At 40.0% G+C, this 13,409-nt stretch overlaps 1 protein-coding gene across 1 annotated transcript in view; it reads right to left on the bottom strand.

Annotated features, from left to right (window-relative positions):
• The window catches only part of vps41 (VPS41 subunit of HOPS complex), a 177,063-nt gene that overhangs the window by 24,558 nt on the left and 139,096 nt on the right, over positions 1 to 13,409 (bottom strand). Inside the window, exons 18-21 of the mRNA XM_072571173.1 lie at positions 8,903 to 9,030; positions 6,803 to 6,947; positions 3,262 to 3,303; positions 2,899 to 2,949 (exon numbers count right to left, since the gene is read on the bottom strand). Coding sequence (XP_072427274.1) covers positions 2,899 to 2,949; positions 3,262 to 3,303; positions 6,803 to 6,947; positions 8,903 to 9,030 — 366 coding nt within the window. The remainder of the gene's footprint in view (positions 1 to 2,898; positions 2,950 to 3,261; positions 3,304 to 6,802; positions 6,948 to 8,902; positions 9,031 to 13,409) is intronic.

Genomic DNA, 13,409 nt, shown 5'->3' with positions numbered 1-13,409 from the left:
ATCAGCTTCCTGGGAGTGACGATCACCACATGTCAATGTGACGGTCAAGAAAGCACAACAATGTCTCTACTTCCGTAGGAGTCTAAGGAAATTCAGCATGTCTACAAGGACTCTTACCAATCTTTATAGATGCACCATAAAAAAAACATTCTATCTGGATGCATCACAGCATGGTTTGGCAACTGTTCTTCTCAAGACCACAAGAAACTACAGAGAGTCATGAACACAGCCCAGTCCATCATGCAAACCAGCTTTCCAGCCTCCTGCTTGCCTACCTTGAATTCCAGCATCTGCAATTTTTTTGTCTCCACCCATGGATTCCATCTATACTTCCTGTTGCCTTGGGAAAGCAATCAATACAATCGCAGACCCTCCCACCCTGTTATATGCTCTCCACTCTCTTCCGTTGGGTAGAAGATATAAAAGTTTGTATACAAGCACAAATAGATTCAAGAATAGCTACTTCTCTTATGATTGGACTTCTGAATGGACTTCTTAAATTTTAAATTTAATGTTGATCTTATACTCTGTGCATTTTCTCTGCAGCGGTAACATACTGTATTTTTCGCTCTGTTCTATTATCCTATGAAGTCTGTATGGTATAATCTGCCTATACTGCATGCAAGACAAAACTTTTCACTATACTGAGGTACATGTGGCAATAAAAAATCAAATCAACAGTCCTATCATCTTTAATTTCCTGAATGTTTCTGTATGAATGAATTAGCAAATTAATCTGCTGCAGTTTAAATGTTTTGTTAAAATGAAAGTTTGAGGAACACCCTTCAACCTGTCTCAGCAATAGGAGTAAAATGGAAAGGAGTAAGTTGAACAGTACCTAGCCATTTTGGGCTTCAAAGGAGAAAAACAATGAGAAATAAAATTCACCCCCATTATCTGTGACACTTCCTATTGGCTATTAATGATCTCTATATTTTAACTTTCAAGTCTCTTTGCTTCTTCAGAATTCCCAGTTTTTTAACTTTAATTATTATTCTTGATTGAGAAGTCATAAATGCACGTTTGCCCATATTTAGCTCCATCTGCTGTGATGTCCCTTTGCAACTTCCTGTTCCAACATCTGTAATGCATGATTCTTCTAATTTACAAATTGGAATATACAGTTGCCTATAATTTCATCTCAACCATTAATAAGTATGGAGAAAAGTTGTTGCCCCATAAGAAATTCCTAATGGACATCGTTTGTCACATTTTGCCAAGCACAGTATGCACCTTTTATCCCCAGTAATTCTTACTTCCCAAATAATTCCAAATCAAAGTCAGAGGGCTACTTCCAATTTTGTGTTCTCTCATTATTGCTTATGTGTAATTTTATTAAAATGCCTCTTGCAGTCCACGCACATAATACTGTACACATTGCTTTATCTTCCCTATTAGTGGTCTTTTAAAAAATTCAACTAGATTAGCTAGTTATGATTTGCTCTTAACAATACCATAGCTTCTCAAGACCAACTCTCAATTTTTTCAAATACTCAGGCACTCTACATTGTTAACAGATTCTAGCAGCTTCCATAAGTGATCTTAAAATGGAACTGCTTATACTTGTTTGGGTTTTTTCTTCCATCCTTGTAAATAATGGAATGACAAATTTCCAATCTAATGGCAGAATTCCCAAATCAACATCTTGGGGTAGAATTCATTCAACCCGAGAGATTAATGGTATATTTTATTAATTATGTTTTTTTCTAAAACCTAATGGACCTAATCAATTCTTCCACCTTGATTCATTTTGTTTCCTCTCTCACACTGGTATTTTATCCTCCATTTTCATGAGAAGACAGATTTTAAAAATGCAAATTTTGAAATTCTGCCAAACTTGACAAGTCATAATACATTAACACACAGTTCTACTATCAGTCTTTATATTAATTGCAAAGTTGTTATTTTCTTTTTACAGATGTCATTGTCTTCAAGGGTCCCTTTATAATTTCAATGTTTCTCTGCATTTGCTGGATAACCACTTTTCCTGCTACTTGTTTCGGACACTTTAGTTTTGCACTGGGTCTGACATGGTTACTTGATTGTACTAGTGGAATGTGATTTCTTTAAGGACATATGTTGACCTTGTATTGTGCAAAATAATACTTTAAATAACATCCACTTTTGTCTTCTGTAAGTCTAGTTTAACACGTTCAGCATGTATCTTATTAATTTAAGGTCAGACTTATGTGAGTTTAAGCCATGTTTTCCTGTGAGATTCCTCTCCTCACATTTAATGTCAAATTCTTATGTCATGGTCTCTGGTTGAAGGATGTTTTCGTACTGTCAGATTGTTTATGAAGTTTGGTTTGTTATTCATTTGGTATGTAGGAATGGTTTAGTTCAACTTGCTGTAAGGCTGGTTAATGATGCAGAGTGATCCAACAGTGCGAGTTCAATTTCTATACCAGCTGAAGTTACCATGAAGGCTCTGCCTTCTCAACCTTGCCCTAGCCTTAGCCTGAAACTCTCAGGTAAACTCATCACCAACTCATCTCTCAACCTATGATTTTCTGGGACCATGGGCAACTTTCACTTCATTTACTTCATATGGTCTGTTTGCTGTAAGACCAGATGTACCAAATTCTGCTGCCAATCTAACAATACTGAGGCTAATGTCACTCGGAATCATTGAGGCGCAAATAGCCCAGGAATTTCCTAAATATGAATATCCAAATGTTTCTTTCTGAAGTACATTGCTTTACCATTAGTTTTGCAAAAACAACATTCCACTTTCTGTTTCACTGTTGATGGCAAAGACAAGATCATAAATTTGCAGCAGCAACTCCATAAAATTGATTTTATTTTATCTACAAATACAATTCAAAACCATCAAAACTACTGACTTTGAACACAGATTTTTAAAATATTTATATGATGCACAGGAGAAAGACTAACCACATGCTGCAGTTCTAGTTGATCCTTCAGTTCCTCCACAACTTTGTCAATCTTCAACAGAAAAGCAAAATGAAAATTAATCAACAGTAATAACAATTTAATAAGTAAGATGTCCACCTATGATCTCTGTCAATTCTTGTTCATTAAATGCTGTTCCAAAGTATTTCTCAATTGCATTGCTCATTACATTGCAACACTGATTATACTTCCAGAAACATGTCATAGGCTGTGAAGTGCTTTGAATCTCCTGATATTGTGGAAGGCACTGTACAAATGCAAGTAATTTTCTTTTCTGTAGTTTAATTTTCAAGTTTGTGTGTTCAAAGAAAGGCCTACTTGTAACTAAAAGGAGTTGTTACTTACTGAAATTTTATCTTCATTGTCCAAGAGCATATTGACTGCTTGCTGCAGATGAAATACAGAATACAGGTTTAAAACAACTGGAGGCAATGAGTGCAACAGTTATAAACATAAAATGTCATCTAGCTGGTTCCTACAATAAACAGTCTAGCAAATACAGGAATTCACAATCACAAGAGAGCAGCAAAATTTTAGATAAAAATGAAAAAAACTGCAGATGCTGTAAGTCAGAAACAAAAACAGAAATTGCTGGAAAAGCTCAGCAGGTCTGGCAACATTTTTGGAGAGAAATCAGAGTTAACATTTCCAGTGTGACAGTCATAACCATTTCTGATAAAAGATAATCTAACCATTGCCTCTTGACACTCAATGGTGTCACCATCACTGAAAGTTTCATTATCAGCATCCTGGGGTTGCCAATGAACAGAAAGTGAACTGGCCATATAAATACGATGGCTTCAATAGCAGTTCAAAGACTTGGAGTACCACAGTGAATAACTTGCCTTTTAACCCCATAAAGACTGTCCATCGTCTACAAGGCAAAAGTCAAAAGCGTGATGGAATACTCCCCACTTGCCTGGATCAGTACAGCTCCAACAATCAGGAAGCTTGACACAATCAAAGACAAAGCAGCCTGCTCAGTTGGCACTACATCCATATTCAGTCACCTCACCATGACACTCAGCAGCAGCATTTGAACATGGACAGTCTCAATAACTGGGGAGTTTTGAATGGTGCTGAATATTGTACAGTGAACATCCCTGCTTCTGACCTTATACTGAAGGAAGGCTACTGATGAAGCAACTGTCAAAGACACTACCCTGAGAGATTCCTGCACAGATGTCCTGGAGCTGAGACTGACTTCCAACAACTATCTTCTGATGTGTCAGGCATGACTGCGCAGAGTTTTTAACCCAAGCTTGAATATTATTCAGGTCTTGCTGCATTTGGACATGAGCTACTTCAGCACCTAAGAAATCAGAATTGCTGCTGAATATTGTATAACATTGTGACCCTACGATGCAAGCAAGTTTATTGATGAAACTACTGATGATGGTTGGGTCTTGGGGTTTACTCTGAGGAATTCCTACAGTGATGTCATAAGGCTGAGGCAATTGACCTCCAACTATTTTCTATTGTGGGGTGTGACTCCAAACAACAGAATATTTGCCCTTGGATTTTCATTGACTCCAATGTTGTGAGGGTTCCTTGATGCCACGTATGATCAAATGCATCCTTGATATCAAGGACAATCACTTTCATTTCACCTCTAGAGTTCGGTTCGTTTCCATGTTTGGACCAAGGCTGCAATGAAATCAAGAGCTAAGTAGCCCTATTATAATTCAAACTGAGTATCAGTGACCAGGTTATTGCAAAGCAAGATCTACTTGATATCACTGTTGATGACTTCTTCTATCACCTTACTAATGAGAAAGTATTTGATCAGGCTGAAGTTTTTGTATTTTATTTTGTGTTCCAGGATGTGTATACCATCTTCCAGAATGTATCTGAAGATCTTGACGGGCGGCACGGTGGCACAGTGGTTAGCACTGCTGCCTCACAGCCAGAGACCCGGGTTCAATTTCCGCCTCAGGCAACCGTCTGTATGGAGTTTGCACATTCTCCCTGTGTCTGTGTGAGTTTCCTCCCACAGTCAAAAACGTGCAGGTTGGGTGAATTGACCATGCTAAATTGCCTGCAGTGTTAGGTGAAGGGGTAAATGTAGGGGAATAGGTCTGGGTGGGTTGCTCTTTGGAGGGTGGGTGTGGACTTGTTAGGCCGAAGGGCGTGTTTCCAAACTGTAAGTAGTCTAATCTTCCACATTGTCAGCTAGACGCCATTTTTGGTTGTTCTGGAACAACTTGTCTAGGGCAGGGCAGGTTCTGAGGCACAAGTCTTCAATACTATTGCTAGAGTTTTGTCAGGTATCATCGCCTTTGCAAAATCGAGTACTTGCTGAGGACTTTCAGAGGAGACAGCAGTGGATTATCCATTCAGCATTTCTGGCTGAAGTTTGTTGCAAATACTTCAGTCTTATCTTTTGCATTGATATATTAGGCTCCGTCATCATTGAGGCTGAACATATTTATGGTGCCTTCTCCTCCTGTGAGTTGTTTAATTGTTTACCATTGTTCACAACTGGATGTGGCACGTGACTCTGACTGCACAGCTTACATCAAGCCATTTAACTGTATAACACAAGCTACTTATTCTGTTTGTTATGCAAGTAGTCCTGTCTTGTAGATTCAGCAGATGGACCCCTCATTTTTAGGAAAGCGTGATACTGTTCCTGCTAAGCTCTTCTGAATTCTTCACTGAACCAGGGTTGATCCTCTGGCATATTGGCAATAGTAGAATAGGAAGATATATCAGGCCATGAGGTTGCAAATTGTGGTTGAATACAGTTCTGTTGCTGCTGATGACCCACTGTACTTCATGGATGTCTATTCTTGAGTTGTTAGATCAATGTGTAAAGAGAATGTTATCTCCACAAGATCTGTGCTATAAACACACAACTACTAACATCATGGACAAATGCAGCTGTAGTACGGAGATTAGTGAGGCTAAGGTTAAATAGATTTTTTTCTGTCTTCTTGGTTCTCTCACAATTTGCCGCAAACTCAGTCTAGCCACTACGTATTTTAGAAATGAATCGTTCATTCATTAGGGATGCTGTCAAGCCACTCCTGGTGATGGACACCGAAGTCCCAATCCATCCATTTTGTACCACTGCCAACCTTCATGCTTCCTGCAATAACTGCTCATTTTGGAGGAGCACTGATTCATCAGCAAGGAGTGAGAGGAATGTTTATCAGCTGGTGATGGCCTTAACCTGAGACCATGAGACTTCATAGAGACCATGAACAACAGCCACAGTGTAATTCCCTCCCGACAGTATACCACTGTGCTCCCTCCTCTGCTGGGTCAGGATATACTCAGGGATGATGATGCTGTCTGGGGCATTGCTTAGAAGGTACAATTGTGTGATTATGACAATACCAATCTGTTGCTTGGCTAATCTATCAGTAGATGGTGGTTAGATAACTTTATCAGGTTTGCTGTTGCCATTTCTAGTGCCTAGTTCAACGTCTGCTGGTTCATCCATTTTCAGTCCGATGAGGCTTGTTAATTATTTTGATACACCTGACAGGCATGAATCAACTACACTGCTGTGTGGGACTAGAGACACATGTAGGCTAGACAAGGTAGACGTAGATTTTTCTCCCTAAAGAACACTAGGGAACCAAATAGGTTTACAAGACAATTGTCAACGGTTTCATAGTTATCATTTAAAAAAAAACTGAAATCAATTTCCATTAAGTGCCAAGATGGCATCCAGGGTACTACAGATCATTACCGGAATCTCTGGATTGCTAGTCTAGTGACAGTACTATTACATCATTGTCCCTCCCTAAATTGGGATGTTATCTCATTAGAGAGAAGAATTACACAAAATCTCTTCCACTGAAGAAAAGATCATTTATGGCTTTAAATCTAAAAAAAATTAAAAATGAAGAGCAACAGATGGATTTGATTTTCATACCTCCTTATCAAACTCCATGAGTAGAACAATCTTATCCTTGATGGAGCTGAAGAGATTGTGCTTGTGTATGAGCTGGAAGACATCTTTATGTCGCAATTTTAAGTAAATTTCAAGAGCCTTGTCATAACGCTGGTCATAAGTGTACCTGGAAACAGCAGAAATCAAGGTTGACATCTGTTTCAACAACAGTCTGCACCTCAAAGTTACTTAAAGTACACAGCAATTAGCGGCATGGATATAAGTAAATATTGTTTTAAATTAAATTGAGAGCAGGACAAACGGACACCAAGTCAAATGGAAAAGGTTAAGGTAGGATTTTTTTTTAAAAGGAGGCTCTTCTTCATATTATAATTGATCAATACAAAGTGATCTTCCAGGTAGAGGAGTGAAGGCAAAAGTCCTGGCATTCTTACAAAATATCCATAATAAGGACATGGATGGTGAGGAAGATGATCTTTGATGATAGCTGAATTATGATGTACTAAATAGCTTTCCTCATCAAATTTAACATTCTCAAGATCAGAGTTAAAAAAGAGACCATCAAGTTTACGCTGAAATTCTCCACTGATACCTCTGGATTTGTCTGTTCCTACGCACTATTTTAGAATTGCATCCCTTGATTTATCTCGTCTCTGGCTATTCTTTTTACCAAAATGCATCACTTCGCATTCTTCTCCCATCAAATGTAATTTTTCCTACGTCCACCCATTTCAACAACTTGTGTCCTTTTGAATTCTCACACTAATAGCAGAGGGCTCCACAGTTTAGTCACACACCACCATCACACTCCCATCACCACTCAATATTTACCTTGTTTAATCAGCACCACAATTCACCTTTGAAATTTATGCACTCAGATTCAATAAAAGCAAGGAATTCAATATTCCAACCATTCTCTGTCTGCATTTGTTTTGTAGCAAACTGCCTTCCTTTGTAATGAATCTCAAATATCTGTGAGTAATAAAGTGTGACGTAATGGGCTTGTCTATAAGCTGAGGTCTATGGAATATAAGGGACACTGAGGGCACGAAAATGAAGCTGGCTGAATGATAGAAAATGGAGAAGAGTTACAGGCAATTGGTGTTCATATTGAAGTTAAAGACAGATGTTCCCAGGTGTCAGTACTAAGACCATTGCTTTTCTTATGTATATATTTTATATATACATATATATAAATTACTGAGACTTAGTGTCCAGAGCACAATTTCAAAACTTGCAGATGACACAAAACTTGCAAGGCATGTAGAATGTCGGAATGGGTTGACATGTGGAAATTTAAATTAAACGAAAACAGACATGGCTTATAAACCAAAAGGTACAATTCTCAATGGGATTTCCAGAACACACAGGTCCATAGGTATACATGCACACATAACTGAAACTGGTAGAGAGCAGATTGAGGAAGTGTTTGAAAAAGTATATGGAATACTGACATTTATAAATTGAGATAGAGAGTACAAAAGCAAGGTAATTGTGATAAACCATCAAATAACACTGCTTCAACCTCAGCTCAATTAATGTTTGCAATTCTAGGCACTGCACCTTAAAGAAGGTGCAGAATAGACTTCTGAGAACAGTTCCAGGGATGAGGGACATCAGATATGAGAATAAATTGGTCAAGAATGGGTTTGTTGCCTTAGAGACCTGACAGAAATGTTGAATTTGCAGAATGAGAGAAACTGTTCTTTTCAGCAAAAGAATCAAGAAACAGATGACAAGACTTAAAATGATTGACACAAGATTGAAAGGTGATAGGAGAAAACACTTCATGCAGCAAGTATCTAGGATTTGGTATACATTGCCGAGTATGTAGTGGTGGTCAATTCAATTAATGCTTTATAAAGGGTATTAGATAATTATGTGAAGAGAAATAATGTTTAGAGATATGGGGAAATAATTTGGTGGGGAGGGGGGGGTTGGTGTATGTGAATGAGTGAGTGCGTGTGCTTGAGTGTTGGGGGCCATTAGGACAATCTGAATTGTCCTTGCAGAGAACAGGCACAAACTTGATAGGCTGGGTGTAAGCCTTCCATTTTGTAAATGTTTTATGATTGAAAGACATTGATGAGAAAAGCAAGATGCACAGAAAAGAATACTCACAATTCTGCTAGTGTCGTCAACAATGTTCTGTTACTTGGAGCCCGATCCAGGTGATCCAACACAGAGCGGACTACAGTCATATTGTTATAAATGTCACCTGGCCACTCTCTTATCAAGGATGCAAACCCCTAGAAAAAGAAGCAGTACACATGGACTAAAAACCCAATCTTATAACTAGTTGAGGTCTTCATTCTGAATAATGAAAAAATTATGTTTAGCTGGATATGTTTTTAGGTGCTGCAGGAACTCATTAAAGACTTTTACATTATATACATGCTTCTAGCAAAGTCTGAGCGTGTTGGGACACAAAGTTCCAATTGTTGACAATAGACAATAGGTGCAGGAATAGGCCATTCTGCTCTTCGAGCCTGCACCACCATTCAATATGATCATGGCTGATCATCCTTAATCAGTATCTTGTTCCTGCCTTATCTCCACAACCCTTGAGAGCTCTATCCAACTCTTTCTTAAATGAATCCAGAGACAGGGCCTCCACTGCCCTCTGGGGAAGAGCATTCCACACAGCCACCACTCTCTGGGTGAAGAAGTTTCTCCTCATCTCTGTCCTAAATGGTCTGCCCCGTATTTTTAAGCTGTGTCCTCTGGTTTGGCACTCACCCATCAGCGGAAACATGTTTCCTGCCGCCAGAATGTCCAAACCTTTAATAATCTTATATGTCTCAATCAGATCCCCTCTCAGTCTTCTAAGCTCAAGGGTATACAAGCCCAGTCGCTCCAGTCTTTTAGTGTAAGGTAATCCCGCCATTCCAGGAATTGACCTCGTGAACTTACGCTGCACTCCCTCAATAGCCAGGATGTCTTTCCTCAAATTTGGAGACAAGAACTGCACACAGTACTCCAGGTGTGGTCTCATCAGGGCCCTGTACAGCTGCAGAAGAACCTCTTTGCTTCTATACTCAATCCCTCTTGTTATGAAGGCCAGCATGCTATTAACCTTTTTCACTACCTGCTGTACCTGCATGCTTACCTTCATTGACTGGTGTACAAGAACACCCAGATCTCTCTGTACTGCCCCTTTACCTAAATTGATTCCATTTAGGTAGTAAACTGCCTTCCTGTTCTTGCCACCAAAGTGAATAACCATACATTTATCCACATTAAACTGCATCTGCCATGCATCTGACCACTCACCTAACCTGTCCAGGTCACCCTGTAATCTCCTAACATCCTCATCACATTTCACCCTGCCGCCCAGCTTAGTATCATCAGCAAATTTGCTAATGTTATTACTAATACCATCTTCTATATCATTAATATATATTGTAAAAAGCTGCGGTCCTAGTACTGATCCCTGCGGTACCCCACTGGTCACTGCCTGCCATTCCGAAATGGAGCCGTTTATCACTACTCTTTGTTTCCTATCAGCCAACCAACTTTCAATTCAAGTTAGCACTTTGCCCCCAATACCATGTGCCCTAATTTTGCTCACTAATCTCCTATGTGGGACTTGCTTTCAAAAGCTTTCTGAAAATCCAGGTACACCACATCTACTGGATTTCCCTCGTCCATCTTCAGAGTTACATCCTCAAAAAATTCCAGAAAATTAGTCAAGCATGATTTCCCCTTCATAAATCCATGCTGACTCTGACCTATCCTGTTACTACTATCCAGATGTGTCGTAATTTCATCCTTTATAATAGACTCCAGTAACTTTCCCACCACTGAGATCAGACTAACTGGTCTACAATTTCCAGCTTTCTCTCTCCCACCTTTCTTAAAAAGTGGTATAACATTAGCCACCCTCCAATCCGCAGGAACTGATCCCGAATCTATCGAACTCTGGAAAATAATCACCAACTCATCCATGATTTCTCGAGCCACCTCCTTCAGTATCCTGGGATGTAGACCATCAGGCCCTGGGGACTTATCAACCTTCAGATGTAACATTCTCTCCAACACCAATTCCTGGCAAATATAAATTCCCTTAAGTTCAGGTTCTTCAGCCACTGTTACCTCAGGGAGATTGCTTGTGTCTTTCCCAGTGAACACAGATCTGAAGTACCAATTCAATTCTTCTGCCATTTCTTTGTTCCACGTAATATATTCCCCTGTTTCTGTCTTCAAGGGCCCAATTTTAGTCTTCACCATTTTTTTGCTTTTCAAATACCTAAGAAAGCTTTTACTATCCTCCTTTAAGCTACTTGGATGCTGCCTGAACTGCTGTGTTCTTCCAGCACCACTAATCCAGAATCCTTTATATTATTGGCCAGTTTACCTTCGTACCTCATTTTTTCTCTGCTTATTTCCTTCTTAGTAATCCTCTGATGTTCTTTAAAAGTTTCCCAGTCTTCCGTTTTCCCACTTATCTTTGCTATGTTATACTTTTTCTCTTTTAACTTTACATGTTTCTTAATTTCCCTCGTCAGCCACGGCCACGCATGCCTCCTCCTAGGATCTTTCTTCCTTTTTGGAATGAACTGATCCTGCAACTTCTGCATTATACACAGAAATATCCGCCATTGTTCCTCCACTGTCATCCCTGCTAAGGCATTGGCCAGTTCCTCCCTCATATCTCCATAGTTCCCTTTATTCAACAGAAATATTGTCACTTCCGATTGTACCCTCTCCCTCTCAAATTGCAGATTGAAGCTGATTGTATTATGGTCACTACTTCCCAATAGCTCCTTCACTTCGAGGTCCCTAACCAATTCTGGTTCATTGCACAATACCAGATCCAGAATTGCCTTCTCCCTGGTTGGCTCCAGCACCAGCTGTTCTAAGAATCTTAGATGATACTTAGGGTGATAGGAAGGGTGAAATGTGATGAGGATGTTAGGAGATTAAAGGGTGACCTGGACAAGTTAGGTGAGTGGTCAGATGCATGGCAGATGCAGTTTAATGTGGATAAACGTATAGTTATTCACTTTGGTAGCAAGAACAGGAAGGCAGATTACTACCTAAATGGAATCATTTTAGGTAAAGGGGCAATACAGAGAGATCTGGGTGTTCTTGTACACCAGTCAATGAAGGTAAGCATGCAGGTACAGCAGGTAGTGAAGAAGGCTAATAGCATGCTGGCCTTCATAACAAGAGGGATTGAGTATAGAAGCAAAGAGTTTCTTCTGCAGCTGTACAGGGCCCTGGTGAGACCACACCTGGAGTACTGTGTGCAGTTCTTGTCTCCAAATTTGAGGAAAGACATCCTGGCTATTGAAGGAGTGCAGCGTAGGTTCACGAGGTCAATTCCTGGAATGGCGGGATTACCTTACACTGAAAGACTGGAGCGACTGGACTTGTATACCCTTGAGTTTAGAAGACTGAGAGGGGATCTGATTGAGACATATAAGATTATTAAAGGTTTGGACACTCTGGCGGCAGGAAACATGTTTCCGCTGATGGGTGAGTGCCGAACCAGAGGACACAGCTTAAAAATACGGGGTAGACCATTTAGGACAGAGGTGAGGAGAAACCTCTTCACCCAGAGAGTGGTGGCTGCATAGAATGCTCATGTTCTAGGGAGACCAAGGTTTTGGTAGCTCTTTGCCTCTATGACCAATCAGAAAAAGGTAATATCCATAAATGAGGGCAGCAGAATCTCTAGAGCTTTTGCTCCATTTCATTTTTCTCCTATCACAGACTGTTTTTCACCCACAGAACCACCCTCACTGGTGAGCCTATCAGCAGCAAATATAGGAGAGAACCAGCCAATTGTGGGAGGAGCAATTTGGAAGATAAATGGCTGGGGTCAAATGAATCTCTGGAATTGCTGTTGGTCTGGCTTTCAAGGGTTTCCAGATGCAGGTCTAGAACTTAGGGATGCTGCTTTCTACACTAGAGGGAGTGTGAGAAGGGCCAAAGAAAAAGAGTAGATAAGGGGGTAGGTGAGGAAAGGAAGAGGCTGCAAAGGATGGGAGAAGGCTGCAAAGGACTGGGTAATAGGGGAGGCTGCAAACAGTCTGAGGGTGGAGCGTGGGGAGGGTGGGGACAAAGTGGACAACCTCAAATTTTTGCACGTTTGATCATCACTTATCCCTTTGCAGAATCCTTATGTCCTCTTCACAACTAAACACCTAAATAGAACAGGATTGAATTCCTTGCAGAGCATTTTGCTAATGCTGTTGAGGAAGGCCTACATAATCTTGCAGAGATGTAAGAACCAAAAGGGAAAAAAACCAATAGTATTTTTCTAGTCCAATGAATACGGAGGCAATGTTAGACCTGGTTATTGGAAATGAGTTGTGCCCAGTCAAGGATCAAGTGAGAGTAAGAGAACAGTGATCCCTGTATCATAAGGTTTAGGCTGGCTATAGAATCTCAGCTTGTAACAGTGCAGAAGTAAGTCATTCAGTCCATTGTGCTAGCACTAGCTCTTCAAATAATCATGAATACCTAATGCCAATCTCCTGCTTTTCTCCTGCATACCCTAGCACACTATTTCTGTACAAATGATCATCCAATGACCTTCTGAATACCTCAATTGAACCTGCTTCTGCCACATTTTCCGGCAGTGAAATCCATATACTAACTACTTGCTGTCTTTTCTCAC

Source organism: Chiloscyllium punctatum, chromosome 5 (genome assembly GCF_047496795.1).
Source record: "Chiloscyllium punctatum isolate Juve2018m chromosome 5, sChiPun1.3, whole genome shotgun sequence".
Lineage (NCBI taxonomy): Eukaryota > Metazoa > Chordata > Chondrichthyes > Orectolobiformes > Hemiscylliidae > Chiloscyllium > Chiloscyllium punctatum.
Note: the sequence above shows the minus strand (reverse complement) of the source record. Positions and strands in the feature narration are given on the sequence as shown.